The 18066-nt window shown below is 41.4% G+C and overlaps 1 protein-coding gene across 1 annotated transcript; it reads right to left on the bottom strand.

Moving 5' to 3' along the window:
* Nucleotides 1–1239: 1239 nt before the first annotated feature.
* Nucleotides 1240–15585, bottom strand: LOC133531674 (serine palmitoyltransferase 2-like). The gene is made up of 8 exons (XM_061870035.1): nt 15020–15585; nt 13237–13391; nt 11941–12133; nt 11571–11798; nt 10837–11065; nt 6647–6821; nt 5371–5541; nt 1240–4334 (listed from the first exon to the last, which is right to left on the bottom strand). Exons 1-8 carry the CDS (start codon nt 15212–15214, stop codon nt 4190–4192), a joined length of 1491 nt encoding a protein of 496 aa, XP_061726019.1. The 5' UTR covers nt 15215–15585; the 3' UTR covers nt 1240–4189.
* Nucleotides 15586–18066: the final 2481 nt, after the last annotated feature.

The following is an 18066-nucleotide window of genomic DNA, read 5'->3' as shown; positions in this document are numbered from 1 at the left end:
CGAGTTTATAATGTTAAAGTTATTGATTGTGTCATCTGTAAAACTCAAAGATAAGTCCTCACAACATTTTGAAAGTTTTGGCTTGCGTCGTCTAGTAACATTATCAGAAGTTCCTGGACTTTCGGGACTTCCTTCTCGAGTCTTGACTTGACAAGCTATGCATGTCCATGTCATATTCTCAGACTTGATGATATCGTATCGCTCCTTTTCCATGTTGGCACAATCCAAGTCATAATGCTTGTCACAATCATGACATGTGATATAATGTGTATCTTCTAGCAGATTCTTGCACAATGCGCAGTAGCTAAGCATTTTTGCAGTCAGTGAACGAAGAGAATATATATATTGAAAAAACAAAAAATAAACAAAAACACTTAATGTCGTCTGTAGGATACGAACTCTCGCCAATTAGTAGACCCGTCTATGCAGTCACAAAAAAAAAAGCAAAAAGTTAGACCGTTCACTGGATTGGAACACACGGCACTTAAGAGTGTCTCAGTTTAAGCAACACTCCATGCCACTAGGCCATGAGCTCACGTGATAAAGTGGCGAAAAATAGTTATACAGTCAACAACTTGAAATCCGGTATTTAAGTAGGGTTGATAAGGATTGTTTGAATTCTAGTTGTTTCAATTCTACCACTTTTTTAACAAACACTCAATTAATTGTATAACACTATATTTTTGTCACTAGAAAAGTGTTTTTAATCCATGTTCCTTTACAAAATTGTTGTTCGTCTATAATATATCGAGTGTTTGACTTGCACTTCACATTTACGAACAGTTTTAAGCATTTTTAACAGTATCTCACTCCACCCGAAAAACACGATATTTCTTTTATAGTTAGTTCACTTAACAATGGGATAGTAATGTCACTGGCTAATTACACTTGTTCCTGTATTTTAAGCATGCGCAGCACTTAATGTTATAATTACAACTATTTTTAAATAAGCAATAATCGCAGAGCCGATGTTTACATGACGCGAGCGCCATCTCTGTCATATCATCTCTGTCGTATCATACTTAATCAAACCCAACCTTACCGTACTGAACCGAACCGCAGCGTTCTCGTCCTCGTCCTCATCCTAATCCTTATATAATATATCGTACAGTATTGCACAACTTTGCATTGCATCTAATTAAATTATCAAATAAAACAAAAACTCACAAGGCGACAACAAAACGGCTTAATTCCTGTAGTTTGCCTGTTGTTCGCATAAAAAATTCCACAGCATATGTATTAATAATAATATAAAAATTATATTACTTAGTGTTTAATTAGGTATCTTAATAAATAACACATATCTCGAATCGAATTCAGTCGAAATTGCAAAATACCTATCATGTTTACTGAAATATGAATAAAGATAATCAGATATTTGAAATCAAAGTTAATATACCTACTTAAACAAGGTTTTGAACGGTTCAGACTAACGTTATATAACGAGTACGCATATGCGCGTATAAGCATGTATAGACCAAATAGGGAAAAGTCCTTATTCCGGCGTCCCCATTTCACCATCGGACTACCAGACAATCGGCACTTCGGCATCGCTTCATGGTAGGTATTCCACAAATACATACGAAGCGTTTCGCTTCAACATTCCTTATGCTAACTGCTAAGGAGTGGAATGGCCTGCTCGAGTCTGTATTTCCGCATGAGTACAATCTGAATCTCTTCAAGGGGGAGTAAATAGGTATCTCATAGGTAAGCGTGCTCCACCGTAGACCGCATCATTACTTATAATACGTGCGGAGCGATCCGTACTGACGGTAATGACGGTCCGCATGACACTAAAACCAGCCTTAATGATTAGCACGTTGTCTAAGCACCCAGCCCGCGTAGCCAACGTGCATATCATACACGCTCCGTGGCGAACGAAACGCAACTGTCACAGTTGCACTATTATGGAAGAGTAATAGAGAGAGATGACTACGCTAAGCTACGGAGCGTTAACGATTGTAACGTTGGCTACGCGGCCAGGTTCGATAAGTTACGTTTACGTGGTATTACTAACTTTTCAACAGGTTATATGTAGTTACCAAATTGGACTGAACAGAGTGATAGAGATGACTGCGATACGCTACGGGGCGGCGATTTGCACGTTGGCTGCGCGGCCTTGTACTGAACCCGTGCGTCAATCCAGTTCCAACTTGGCCACTTCGCGTATAACAATAAGTTGTTATTTTCCTGTCTTAGCCGTCTGCCGATAACAATGTGTTTTTTTTTACATTTGGCCGCACCCTGCTTCGTCCTTAAAAGGACAGTTCATGAAAAACAATTCTTGATAGAATTATTTTAATTACACTAATTAGGTAGGTATAAACAAACACAACTTAGGTACCTATTCGGAATTAACATACCGCTTGTACAATCGGCTGTGCTCTGAAGAATTGTTTGACATGATGCCAACGGCTACTTTCTATCTCCGCACCGCTCGCCGTCGGCAGGGGGTTTATCCCCACACCCTAAAACCTAAAATAAATGGTCGCGTACTGTGCGGTTTAAGAGGAATTTCCTCCCACGGACGCTCCAGCTGTGAAATGTCCAGCTGTGAGGTGTTCCCAAGGGTCTACAGTATGGGGTTCTTCAGAAAAAGAGTGTACAGGTTTTTAAAGGGTCGGCAACGCGCATGTAACACCTGTGGAGTTCCAGACGTTCATAGGCTGCGGTAACTGCTTACCATCAAGCGGGCCATATCCTTGCTTGGTATTAAAAAAAGAACATTTATATTAAATACTCTTTTACCTGTTCACAATTTACATTTATACTAAAATTGTTTTAAAATGTACCCAGATACCATCAAAATTACATTTGAAGTGTCGAAAATAGGGCTCTATGTAGTCTAACAAGCCACAATCAGACCAAGCCAACCCTGCGTGACATTTACCCACCCACCTGATTTTTGTAAAATAAGTTGTGCTACTGAATAAATAATTTTTTTACAATGACAACTTGGGGCAATGTCATCATTAATTTCACATTTCTAGGAAATGAAGTCGTTCGGTCGGTACAAAAAGTTAGCTTAAGTACGATTCCCACTAACGGGCGGAGTCGGCGCCCATTTCACATTTGCACGACCGCAAGCTCGGCTCCTCGCGGACGCGCACGGCGGCTCAGGGCGGCTACCGGGAAAATCGAAATCCGTCAATTGCGGGCATTTTTCTCTGTGACTCTAATTACGTGTTAGTGAGAGTAAAAGAGAAAGATCCCCGCAAATTGCGAATTTCGGTTTTCGCGGTAGGCCCCCAGAACGGACTCCATCGCTTCTGCCATACATAATGTATAGGCACATTTAAAAATGTGCTCCCGCGCGGCCCGACTCCAGCCGGTCGGTGGGAATCGTACATTATAGTCCAAGATCCCAGAGCCGCCAGACCTTACTTATTTTCTCATTAATAAAATGTATGGGATAATATAGTGTTAGTACTTTTAATGTCTGCATACTTGCTATATTGGCCCGACGGCCATTTGTCCGGTACAAGGGGCTAAAGGTTGGTAAAAATATCACTAACTTTTCTCAATAGGTATTCTCATGGCTGATTTTTATGTAGGTATGTTTTAGAAAACATTTTTAAAAATTGAAAATCATCATTGCCAGACCATTTCCGTCGGCGATAACTATTACCAGATGCATTAAAACTGTCAAAAAAATATCGTAACTTTACTTATATGTCTCACTCTTGATTTTTATAAATTATACTCAGGGAACTATTACAAGCCATTTTGTAAGTAGCCAGACCAATTGCAGGAGCCCAACTATCGGGGTTTGTCTGGAGGATGCTTGGGCCCCTCCAATTGGTCTGGCTACTTACAAAATGTAATAGTAATAGTGTTCTGAGTACCATATATAAAAATCAAGAGTGAGAATGTAAGTAAAGTTACAATATTTTTGACAGCTTTAAAGCGTTTGGTAATAGTTACCTGCAGCGGAAATGGTCTGACAATGTTGATTATAAATTTTTAACAATATTTTCTAAAATATACTTAAAAATCTGCCATGAGAATTTAAGAAAAGTTAGTAATATTTTTACCTATTTTTAGCACCTTGTACCGGACAAATGGCCGTCGGGCCAATATAGCAAGTATGCAGACATTGAAAGTACATACTCGTACTAACACTATATTATCCCATACATTTTATTCATGAGAAGATAAGTAAGGCCTGGCGGCCCGGGATCTTGCTCTATTAGAAGGACTCTAGTGTGGTTGCCATTTGTGCCTTGTTTTCGCGTTGGCGCGTGTACCGCAGCCCCAGCTCGTCCGCCGCCGCCTCTATGGCCGCCAGCGCCGTGTCCAGGTGCTCCCGAGTGTGTGCAGCCGACAGGCAGAATCTGCAGCCAGGGGTAGAGGCTGATTAGCTGATGAAATGCTAATGCTTATCTTACGAATGGAGTAAGTAAGTGCTAATGACATCTACACGGTTATTAGTACAGTAGAGAAGCCACACCAAACAATGAAATTCTCGCAATCGAAATCAGTACCACGCGACCAAAACTTCGTAAGCGCCGTAAAATTTATGGCTCCGCATTTTTTGATCAAAACAACAACAACTCATAAATGCGTGCGAAATACTGGTTCTCTGTGCCTGTTCGATACGTAGTAATAATCGTTCAATGTATATAGGTACCATCAGGTTCAAATTTGATGATTTCATTTATATTTAATCCATGTACTTTTGAACACCTGAATTTTCGTATTAGATGTACACCTGAACTTTTGTATTACTATTTTAAAGTAAATGTAGGACGTAAAAGTGGACGCCATTGAAATAAGCGGTTGCACTTACATGTGTCGTAACCGCGAGTTCCATGCTCGTCGAGGTAATTTCTGATATACTGGGTCTGATATATTTATAAACAATCTATATTGACTAACTAAACTAAAATATAATATTACAAAATTAAAACTAAAATTAAACCTAGAAATAAAATAAAATCATCTACTATAAAATATACTTACCTACAAAAAAAAAGAACCAATTACAAAGTGAATACCCCTTCTAACAAGTCGGTCTGCGGCATGGACCCCATGATACTGGCGGCATTACCTCTCTGTATAGCAAGGGAAATACGTTGAGAGAGGTATGCGCCAGCCCTGGGGTCCCCTGTGGTGTCGACCAGCCGCGCCGACAGTGCTGCCATGAATATTTTCATGTCGGCTGACCAGGGACCCAAAGTCTCAACCGCGAGCGCCGCAAACTCATAGTCGTCGAGCAACGTCGAGTATTTGCGGCGCTTGAGTACTTGGGCCTGGTCAGCGGCAGCGCCGGCTCGAATGCGGGTCCCCTGAATGTGGGACTGTGCAAAGGTGTCGACACACGTTGCGTCTGATATACTTAAACGTTTAGACATTGACAACCATACTCACCGCATGCGCGCCTGGTACATAGGCGTGGCGGGGAACGCCACGCCGACGGCCGCGATCCCGGCTGCAGAGAGTAGCTCTACGCAAGCTACCATTTTGCTGGTCGAGTATACCAGCATAGGTACTACTGGGGACTGGGGGTGCCCGTGTACCACCACACCCATCGCTTGTAACCTGCGACACGATCATCATGATAAGTCTAAACAAACAAATGTGAATGTTTAGCGATTTTTTTGCATTTATAATGTCATATAATAAAACTAATAGCATAGTATAGTCGTTCGATTTGTAGCTGGCCCAGAACGGCTAATCCTTTGTCTATTGTTAAGCAAAACCGCACGTAGAGTCTGTTCGGAAAGAGAAGAGTCGTGAAATGTATTGGGCCCCATACATTTCACAACTCTTCTCTTTCCGCACAGAGTCTACCTGCATAAAAACTGGTCCGGTCACTTTAACCGGTTATTGAATTACAACTCCTATGGAAATTGCAATAAAATTCAAAATGAACAAATGGAAAAATAATTTGCGAATTCTGTTGTGGTCCCTCTACGGTTACTGAGTGCCGGCGAGTCGAACGCTACAGAACCAGTCTAAAATGTGTCCTCGAGATGCGTAATAAAGGCGCGTTATGTGGAGGGTATTTTGAGTGTTGGACTAGCCCGCGCTCCCTTTTGTTGCAGGTAGTGGCCGTGCGGTTTTACTTAAGAGGCTGTCAATACCTAAAGCGCGCACACTGTCTATTTGTATCGGAGTAAATGAGATAGCACTGTCGCATGTTACTGGGCCTGGGCAAGGGAATAATAAGAAAAATATTTAAATAAAGAAAAGGGGATTATTAGTGTAATATTTAACTCGACCACGGTTTAGATATAAATGTTTTGAAATTGTGATTTTAATTGCAGACCCATAAGTCAAAACAATAAAGACATAAAACCGTTTAATTGTGATTTTAAGACCAATCTTTGCAATTATTTTCTATCGAGCCGATTTCGTTCAATCGTGTATCGAGTACGACCACGGTCTTTGAAATATAATTAATATGAACATATATTTTTCTTACTTGACTAAAACAAATAGTATTTCTTAAAAAACTGTTTAAGTAACATCAATTTCAAGGACATTGGGTGTTGACAACCTCTTAACAAGACAAAGGATTAGCCGTTCGGAACAAGCTACAAATCGAACGACTAGACTCAGCACCTGCGCGGTGTTACGTTCTGCGCAAACCTAGTTCACGTGTGCGTTTATTAAATCTGACGAGAGACACTGTGTGACTCACCGGGCGCGGAAATAGCGCGTGTTGTCCCGTAACGCGGCCACCCGCGCCTGCCCGGCCGGCGCGCGCAGGTCGCGCAGCGCGCTCAGCACCTGCGCGGCGACGGGCGGCGGAATGCTCTGCGCATACGAGTGCGCGGGCCCATGCGCGCGCAGCCAGCGCACTAGCTCGGCGGAACCTGGACAGAGCTCATCTTAACTTTCCCGATAAAAGTCACGGCTCATTTTGGGTGCGCTATATACCTAGATAGAATTGGCGCACTAACCACCAACACTTGAATTGAACCTGGACAGAGCTTTTGGCTACGATACTTTGGACTCCCCTTGTGTACCCTGTCACATAGCGCCATCTAGTGGTGTTAGCGTAATAACTTCGTTGTTTCTTTTTATTTCTCTTAGTGTTATATTTTTTTAGAAATATTAAACATGATTTAATTTAATTAGTTTAGTTACAAATATAAATAGTTGTATTTCAGCATTTATTTCTGGATATTGTGTCGTTAGGTAATGAAACCTACATGTTTTAAAAGGTAGCACAATTTGACTGACAACACACAGTTCTGGCTGAAAAGAGCACTAAATTTGAAATGTAGGGAAAAAAAAGGAGAAGAAAAGACGGCATGGGTTAGTGTCAGAATACTGATTGTTACAAAAATTAAAATAGATATTTATAAAACTCAGCGTGGAAATTTATTGTCGCCATACGAGTATATAGTTCCGGAGATTCAGATTTTGGTTTCTGGGTAAGCAATTCTCACAAAGTGTTTTCATTGCAAACCAGCTTAATCCTAACTCGGAAGACTAAGTTATTTATTCTTTCCAGATTTTAATAGGTCGAGGCAAATGTTGCTTTCCTTTGCCAAGTTGCTGAGGAAAGAGGAGCGTACCCTTGAGCGTGGCAGGGTGATGTAAGAGACGGGTCTTCTCTTCATCCAGTTCGGGACGCCTTCACGGCCATTGTTACGAGTTCCAACCCAGATGCTATTCTTGACTGCAGCAGACTTTTCTGTCGTCTGTCTTGTTCGTCAGGCGGAATGCAGAGGAGTTAATTCGGAGGAATAAACATCGTCTGTGGCGGCAGGTATATGTTGGCCCTTAGGAAATCCTTTGAAAACCCTTAGAAATCCCTAAGGTAGCCCTTAAGAAGCTCATAGTTTACTTGTAGAACAAGTTTTGTCATTGTCATAGATCGGTAACCTTTTGCTTTTGTCACATTTATAATGAATAATTTTAATATCATAATCAAGGTTTACTGAGGTCTGATGGACAGTGTTGCTTGCCAAATTTAATGCTTAGGTGTATCTTTTCATATAATTATTACCAGAATAAAATTTAATTAAACAACTAGTTTGTTGGTGATTTATCCTATAGTGTAAGAATACAGATATGAATGAACCAACAGCTCTACCGTTAGCAGTCTGAGCTAGAAGTTGAATTTTTAGGGTATGTAGGAGTTTTGAAAGAAGAAATAAAACAACTATCAAGTGAACTCTTGTGTTTTCTTTCCTTTACTACATCCCTAGGTATTATGTAACCAGCCGGGTACATTTCATAGGTTTACAGGTTACAACCCAAAGCCATAAAGCGTCACATTGTATGGGAGTACTGAAATATTTATATTTGATATGTACCTATATTTATTTATTTAATCTTTATAGCACAAAAGAAAACCTTATAGTACAAAAGGCGGACTTAATGCCATGAGGCATTCTCTACCAGTCAACCTTTAGGCAAAGCAGAGAGATTGTGGGCGGTGCTACTTTAACAACAACAACCAAATATAATACAATAACATACCATACATACATAATACATACATACATAAACATACATACTTATATTTCTTATAATATATACATAAATAACGACAAAACATATAGAGCTTACCCATACATTATTATTTTTTCATTCTGCTAGCAAAGAAAGCACGTAAGGATTTTTTAAATGCAAACTTATTTTGAGCATTTTTGATGCCGTAGGGAAGTCCGTTCCAAAGACAGGCCGCCTGCACGGAAAACGAATTCGACATGAACCCAGTGCGGTGAAGAGGGATGGATAGATAGAGACATATTCAGTCCCGGGTAACGCCGTAGTATTGAAATAGAGACTTAAGGTATTCAGGAGAATGAGGATCATTTAACACAGAAAAAAAGAGTACACAACATGCGAACATTGCGTCGTTGACGAATGGGGAGCCAGCCAAGCTGGTAACGAAAAAATGAGACATGATCATATTTACGAAGGCAAAAAATGAAGTGAATGCAGTTATTGAGTAGCCGATCCAATTTGTTGAGAAGTTCTTCATTTAAGTCCGGATAACACACATCACCATAATCAATAATGGGCAGGATAAGGGAATTAATTAATAAAACTTTGGTTTTGATAGGCAGGAAGTGCTTAAATTGCGTAAGTAAGCGTGAAGGGAACCCATGACCTTTCGACTGATCTCGGTAACCTGTGCTCTCCAACTCAGAGTACTATCTAAGAGAACACCCAGATCTTTAACACTTTGACTGAACCTTATTGGAGTGCCGTCAAAACTTACTGGTGTTATCGCGTCCAAGTCTATTCTTGCAAGCTGTCTGGAACTACCGATAACAATGGCCTGGCACTTGGAAGGATTTACAAAAAGGCCGAACTTGTTTGACCACTGCTGGATATGTAAAAGGTCCAGGTTAAGTTTCTCAATGCAAATCTGAAGATCAGTCACGGGGCACTGGTCGTAGAGTTGCAGGTCATCAGCATACAGATGGTAGGTACAGGTACAGCAAAGGTTAGGTGTAATAAAGTTAATAAAGGCGGAAAATAGAAGTGGGGATAAAATTCCTCCTTGAGGCACGCCAGTAACCAGGTCACACCAGTCAGACAAGGACCGGTCAACTCGGACTGCCTGCTGGCGGCCCCTCAGGTAGGCTGGGTCTAAAGTTATTAAGAGAGGTGGGATTACTAATTTTAGGTAGCGGAATCACAAACGCTTTACGCCAAAGAGAAGGGAATTCGCCAGTGACCAGTGAGGAGTTTATGATGTCAGCCATCACAGGAAGTACACAATCAAGGACTGATACAATCATGTAACGGCTAACATCATCACAACCCACGGCCTTTGACTTGATGGCTTTAATAATGGCCTTTATATTAACTATAGAAATAGGACAAAATGAGAATGAATCTGTGACAGGAGAGGGCATAGATAAGATAGTAGAGGTAGTAGAGTAAGAGTACTGGTCTTAATAGCAGTGTCAACACGAGAAGCGGAAGAAAAATGTATATTAAGATTATTAAGAGTGAAGGAACTGCCATCGAAACCATTGGAAGGTTTACCTAAGCCAAGAGACTTAAGAAAATTCCAGACATCAGCCATAGAAGAAGAGGAAACATTACTGTGAATAAACCGTCTTTTGGTACGTACAGACGTACCATCTGGTTGCAACGGTTACGAGCTGCCTTAAAGAGTACCCAGTTGCTGTCGGTGCGGTCACGTTCATAGAGACCGAAAGCTTTACTCCTCCTCCGCATTGCTATACGGACGCCTTCAGTGATCCAGGGAGCCGGTGGACGCCTAACTCTGACTGTGTGAACGGGTGCGTGTTGGTCAAAGAGCCTCAGGATCGCATCATTAAACAACGAAACCTTAGTGTCCGTTGATGAGGTTGAGAGCACAGGAGACCAATCGATAGCAGCAGCATCTTTTAAGAGCGATTCAGAATTGATTTTGGCTAAGCTGCGCATATGAATAAGAGCAGGTTTGAATTTAGGAGCCTTAATTTTGTATGACGCGTATATCAGATCATGTTGAGAGAAACCTGGCGCTAGGAATTGACCCTGCTTAGTGACAAGACTAGGAGACGAAGTGATAATGATATCGAGCCAAGTGTCCGATGAGGCCGTGTGATGAGTCGGGCCCAAAGGAATAAGAGGTTATATAGGTAAATAAATATAGCGCTCTATGCAGCGTACTGCCAACGCCGGCCGTCTTGATGCATCAAGAAGCGTGAAATCACAAAAAACAACGGAGATCATGACCAAAATATGAATCTGTAAGTAAACTATAGATTCCTCGATAAAATAGAAATTGTAAGACAACTGCGAATTACGAATATTGTACGAACCTAACGCAATATTTTATCACCATAAGCGTCACGATGTACAGCCGCAGGCTTAGCTACAACATTCAAATGAGTAGACTAGACGTACCAGCAATATAACCTCCCGCACCAGGAAAGCTCTTACTAAAGGTGCCCATCAGCACATCGACGTCTCGCGGACTGACGCCACACGCGTCCGTGGCCCCGCGCCCGCGCGGGCCCTGCCCGATGCTGTGAGCCTCGTCGATGTAGAGGTGAAGGCCTAGCTGTTTCTTTAGCGCGATGGCCGCTGGAAGCGCAGCGAGGGAACCTTCCATGCTGTAGATCCCCTCCATTATCTGCCAATGCGGGCTTTAGTTTACGTTTAGTCTTAAAATTAGTGAAAAGCACAGAATTTCACACAGCGATGCCCATAATATAAAATTTCTAGAATACTGTTATTCCAAGTTCCAAGTCTACTTTGCACTTAACACCAGGGATCGGAAACCGGTATTTTTTGTATGGGAACGAAAACGGTATTTTTTCGTTCTTTGTTAATTATTTCATTTCTAATTGGGCAATCTCATAATACGAAGTCGTTATCTAAAAACACAACCGAGTCCTATATTTGTAGTATAAAATAAACCGAAATATATGTTTATTTCAAAGTTTTTCCAAAAAACCGGTTCCGATCCCTGCTTAACACACTCTGACAATAAGTCACTAGGTACATCAAATTTTATTTAAATTGGTTTAAGCGCAAAGAGGTAGGAGACAGAAAGGCAGGCAGAGTTACTTTTATCATTCGTAGTAGTATTTTAGGGATTTTTAGTCGTATTTTAAGTAGGGATTTGTAACGCTCACGATAACAATCTTCTGCCAGCACCCTTCAGCGCGCGCCTGCCTCGCCAGCTGCTCCAGATGCCGCATATCATTGTGCCGGAACACGCGCACGGACACGCGCGCGAGTCGCATCCCGAGCACGAGGCTGGTGTGGTTGCTCGCGTCGCTCAACACCAGCGCGTCGGGGCCCAGCAGCGCGGGTAGCGTCAGCATGTTTGTGAGGAAACCGTTGCCCACAACCACTGCTGCCTGAAACACTCACGCGTTTATATCTACCTAACGAGCGCGAACAGTGTCTTCTTTTCAGCTTGTATATCTTTCTATTTTGTTAATTCAGTTCTTGGACAATTTTCAAGTTAATGTGAAAACGGTCTTAGGTAGCAGTACCGACCTCAACTCCAAAGAAGCCAGCCAACTCGTTCTCAAGTTGCTCATGCAGCGGGCACGACCCCAGTTCGGCGCGAGGCGAGCTTAAAACGAGCCCGTACCTTCGCATCGCGGCTGCTACCTCGTCCTTCCCGCCTCGGTAACCCACATAGTTGTACGAGCCTAGGTTCACGCACTGCAGCTCGTGGCCTGTGAACCTGTAACATGCAGAGTACGAGTAACTAAATGCAAGTGTTATTTAGGTATACGTCATAATTTCATAGAAGTTTGACGTGTAAAATAACACTTGCACTGCGTATGCCATCAAAATCGTTGTCTAACTTCTACCTGCGTCAGGCACCGATCACACTGGCCGGTTGAAGCTGTGGCGGTTGTATATAATACACGTAGCGAGTAGAGTCGTCTCGCTCACACATCGGACCCTCAGTGTGATATACCTCATGCTCCAGTTATAATCGTCACTGGAGCGCTCCATGAGTGTGATTTCTGCATCAGGCGCCGAGCACACTGACCGATAAAAGCAGTGGCGCACGCGGCGGTACACGTAGTAGGATCGTCTCGCTCAGACATCGGAGCCTCACAGTGTGACATACCTCATGCTCCAGTTGTACTCGTCACTGGAGTTCTCCATGAGAGTGATCTCTGCGTCAGGCGCCGAGCACACTGGCCATCGGAGCCTCACAGTATGAAATACCTCATGCTCCAGTTGTAGTCGTCACTGGAGCGCTCCATGAGAGTGATCTCTGCGTCAGGCGACGAGCACACTGGCCATCGGAGCCTCACAGTATGAAATACCTCATGCTCCAGTTGTAGTCGTCACTGGAGCGCTCCATGAGAGTGATCTCTGCGTCAGGCGCCGAGCACACTGGCCATCGGAGCCTCACAGTATGAAATACCTCATGCTCCAGTTGTAGTCGTCACTGGAGCGCTCCATGAGAGTGATCTCTGCGTCAGGCGCCGAGCACACTGGCCATCGGAGCCTCACAGTATGAAATACCTCATGCTCCAGTTGTAGTCGTCACTGGAGCGCTCCATGAGAGTGATCTCTGCGTCAGGCGCCGAGCACACTGGCCATCGGAGCCTCACAGTATGAAATACCTCATGCTCCAGTTGTAGTCGTCACTGGAGCGCTCCATGAGAGTGATCTCTGCGTCAGGCGCCTAGCACACTGGCCATCGGAGCCTCACAGTATGAAATACCTCATGCTCCAGTTGTAGTCGTCACTGGAGCGCTCCATGAGAGTGATCTGTGCGTCAGGCGCCGAGCACACTGGCCATCGGAGCCTCACAGTATGAAATACCTCATGCTCCAGTTGTAGTCGTCACTGGAGCGCTCCATGAGAGTGATCTCTGCGTCAGGCGCCGAGCACACTGGCCGGCCGAAGCAGTGGCGCCCGCGGCGGTACACGTAAAGTGAGTAGAATTGTTCGAACGGTCTGTACAGCGGTGCGTAGCCCTGCGCGTAAACCACACAGTAAGTAGGTATTTAACTAAATCTGCCTTCATGAGCTAGACTCACGTATCTTTGAAATACCATTTTGAGATAAACGTTGTTTTCACGCCACTCGTAAATATGGATAAGTAATGTGGTAGGTGTGTGGTTAGGTGCGGTATATGCTTTCTTTACATTATGTCTATAAGTACACCTTGACTAGGAAGTAGCGCTTACGTTGTACCTGCACCTGAACCAATAACAATGCAACAATGTTTTAGATTTAAAGTTGTACTATTTACAATTTTACTTTACACTCACTGATTTGTTGACTTTAAACCAATCTCAACACATGATTCATTCGGTTATATCATATTCATTGGGTTATTTGGGTGGGTTGGATGTCCACTTAGTTGATAACAGAGTTCGCTTATATACACCGTGGTTTTATTGATTTCCGTTAACTCCGAGGTAGGTATGTACCCATATAAATGGCATAATTAAGTAAGTAAGTAAGTAAATATTCTTTATTGCACCAACAATTATACATTTTACATACATGTAAAACTACAAATAAATTTTAAAGAAAAATAGAACCAGGTAACAACAGGCGGTCTTATCGCTAAAAAGCGATCTCTTCCAGACAACCTTTAGGTAGCAGGAAATGTAGAACTCATACAAAAGTCACCAGGTAGTGCAAGAAGCTAAAAATGGCGACTATTAAACACAAACACACATACTACTTATATAAGTATTAAAACAATACCGAATACACTAATAAATATACAATATAATATAATATATATTTATACTTACATATATACAATATATAAAATGGCAACTTAAGGCAGAGATAGAAAGTATAGTTTCAGCTGATTTTTTAAAATGGGGAGAGATTTAGCTAATCTTAATTCTACTGGCAAAGCATTCCACAACCGAACAGCCCGGAAGGTAAAAGAGCTATTATAAAATTTTGAACTAGATGAGGGAGGAGCAAGAATATGAGTCTGAGAACATCTGATAGAAGAGAGATACTTGAAACCCTCTTTGAGATATGTTGGTGTAGCGGGGTTAAAGAGAATGCCATAAAGGAGGGCAAGAACATGAGAGTCACGGCGAAGACGAATAGGAAGCCACTTGAGCTGAGAACGAAACTGAGACACATAGTCATATTTACGCAAGCCAAATATAAACCTTATACAGAGATTTTGGAGGCACTCAAGCTTATTCAGCTGTTAATTAATTAAATATTTAGTATAGATACGTTTAGTAGCAAAAGTACACACTAGTACTAAACACTAATCAATATGTAAACAGGCCCTAAGGTAAGTGCATACGCTCGTAAAGGCCTTATAAGATAGAAATCCTCCGAAATGGAGTTAATTAGAATACCGGTGTCTTTGAGAAAGTTACTTCGTTTAAGCTCAGGAATGCACCCTTGAAATTAACGAAAAAAAAAAAAACACGGTGTATATGTAGAATTGTAGACTATTCATCGGAACGCGCTGGATAAATCAATAGAGATCTTGAAACACGAGCAGGGCGCCATAATAACTTAGTAGTCAAATTCGTAGACATCCGATCCTTCAAAATAAATAAGCTAGGTACAAATCGTTCGGCGGTGCTGCGGTGAAGGTATGAATTTAGCCTACCTCTCTGTTCTTCTCTTTGGTGACCTTGGGCGAAAATAGCAGTTGATTGAGGTAGCCGAGGAAGATGAGCAGGTAGAAGCCCAACTGCGTCAGCACAGCGGTCAGCCGAGAGCAGCGCTCGAACGAGCCCTCCGCGCTGAGCGCGCTACGATCGAGCGGGCGGACATGCCGAGCGTTCTGATGGTAAAATAGCATATTATTGGTCACATAAGTATGCCTCTCGCGTCTCTGTTCCTATTGGCGTTGGTTAGCTGGTGAAATTGTAGGTAAAAGTGTGCACACCAGACCGCAACCTTGGTGCGGTGCGGTGCACGAATCGATTTTTGACAGTTGACATTTTTTATAAAGGTAACATTTAAGTAAATGTGTATTTCTTCAATTATTTTTTATAACTATCCCAACCAAAAGAGACTTGAACGAGCTGTCATAGGGACACGACGACGACGACGAGGGGTTCGACGTAGTAGTATGAAATCACTACACCTTATAAAACAAAGTCCCCCGCCGCGTCTGTCAGTGTGTTTGTATGTTCGCGATAAACTCGAAAACTACTGAACGGATTTTCATGCGGTTTTCACCTATCAATAGGGTGATTTTTGAGGAAGGTTAAGGTGTACAGTTTGTTAAGGTTTTGTGTAACACGTGCGAAGCCAGGGCGGGGCGCTAGTATAGGATAGCTATTCGTTGACAATAGAAAAAGCATGCCTTTTGGCATTAAGTTCGCCATTTTTACATTTTTCTTTAAGTGTGCAATAAAGTTTAAATAAATAAATAAAAAGCAGGGTATACTTAAATAGTTATTTTTAGCGTGATTTTTTTATTGCGACATTTTCTGTTTTGGTTGGAATCACGAGCACTTTTAGTTAGCACAGTAGCAAACTACTAAGGTTTTTTTTGTTTTATTACGATCAAAATGAGTAACATACTATAAGCAAAGAGAATTTGAAATAGAGGTGGATTGTCAATGAAAACTTTGTAGCCACTGTAAATTTACTGCCATCTTTCCACACATGATTAAAACTTTTAGAACGCAAATAGTCTTTGATCCTTATTCTTTCACTGATATGTTTTAATTTTGTTGAAAATAAAAAAGTGGCGCCATCTAATAGAGCATAGGCCAAAGGTATGGCGGCATCGTTCCGAGCGATGGTACCATAACCTTTTCTTTGATATAAGGGCGTCAGCCAGCTAGCGCGGGTGCACGGAGCGGGGAGCACGAAAAATAGTAGGTATAAGTGCTGCTTATATCGCGCATGCGCCCGCTCCGTGCACCCGCCCCAAAGGGGCCCACTGATTACCAGTTCGCTGGACGATATCGGCCTGTCAGCTATTCACGATTGTCAGCTACTGCGAATAACTGACAGGCCGATATCGTCCGATGAACTGGTAATCAGTGGGCCCCTTAAGAATGACCGAAAATATCAAAATAAAGGGCATTATGTTAATACTTACGGCATGCTCGCCAGCCCCTATTCTATGAGTTCTCTCGCCATTAGCACAAGGTATACATTTTCTAGTTTCATTAGTGTTACTTAGATCAATGCTTCCATTCGTAATTGGCGCCATTTATTCTCTTTAGATACCTGCTTTCCCGAAATACTTGTTAATTTTGGGTGAGACTATAACTTTTTTTACAATTACGAATATTTGATTTTTGCTTCGGTTCAGCTCTTACCCGAGTTGCGTCGTTGTATATCTAAATCAATCAATGTTATCTTTTTTTTTCTTTCGTTTAAACGTAAGAACGCGTTGGGCGTTACGGTTTAATTTACATAAATTAATTAATGAATTGTAACGCGTTTTTCCAAATATACAGGATAGCATTAACATTGGGCCTTGAAAGTAGAGACGAGACAGTAGCTATATATAATTTATTAATGCTGTCACTTACAGATAATTGTAACGCAAAAAACAACACTATTACAAATTACACATTTACTCTAATAATTAATTTCACACTTTAATCATAATGTTCTACACATCCACAATCTGTACCGCGATTCCAAAATAGTATTTTCCTACGGACGGTTTGCATTTCTGAACTTGAAAAAGTTGTTGCCTCTTTAAAAAAATCTCAAGCAATCGGTTATGATTTATGATTATGACGATGTCAGTACTGATATTATAAAGATGAGTATTCACATTGTAGGTAAACATTTAAGACACGCAATAAATTTATCTTTGACTCAAGGCTGTTTTCCGGCGATTTAAAAAAAATATCGTCATACCCCTATATAAAAAGAGGAACAAAACCCTTTTAGATAACTACAGGCCAATTCCGCTTATATCCATTATTTCTAAAGTCTATGAATAAGTCTTATATTCAAGAATTAGTCACTTTATTGAAAGAAACGGTTTGCTTAAGGATGAGCAAAACTGATTTCGCCAACATAGAAATACAAGCCTTGTTATATTTCAACTAATTAAAACAGTTACGGATTGCATAAACGAGAAAATACCCGTGAGCGCTCTTTTTTAGACATGAGTAAGGCGTTCGATTTTGTATGACATATAAGATTGTTGGGGAAAATTTATAGGTACGGCATTCGTGGTTTGGCTTATAATTGGATAAAATCTTATCAGACGGATGATAAACTATTTGGATTTTGGACGGTTTGGATGCAATGTGTAGAGATGTCTCAATACTGTCCTAAAAGTAAACACATTATTAAAAATAAAAACATATCAAATTTTGTGCATAGTAAGTATGGCGTACCTCAAGGCAGTATCATGGGACCATTACTGTTCCTATTATATATCAATGATTTACTAATATTCTGTCACAACGCTATGGTTAATATACATCAAATCACGACAAAATATTTTCCATAATGTCAATATCCAGAGAGGAAAATGGGAACTACGTTTGTATGGAGAATCGGCCGTCCTCTTTCCTCTTAATCTATTTTAGATTTTTATATACTTACTTAATAAATTATTTCAATTAGGGCTTTTTAAGAAGCACCGCGTATATTTGACAGTAAGACGCCCATTTATTTGTTCTCATAAACTACCATAAAATAATTAAAAAAAAAACTAATCGCGGC

The sequence above is a fragment of the Cydia pomonella genome, chromosome 25 (assembly GCF_033807575.1).
Source record: "Cydia pomonella isolate Wapato2018A chromosome 25, ilCydPomo1, whole genome shotgun sequence".
Classification (NCBI taxonomy): domain Eukaryota; kingdom Metazoa; phylum Arthropoda; class Insecta; order Lepidoptera; family Tortricidae; genus Cydia; species Cydia pomonella.
Note: the sequence above shows the minus strand (reverse complement) of the source record. Positions and strands in the feature narration are given on the sequence as shown.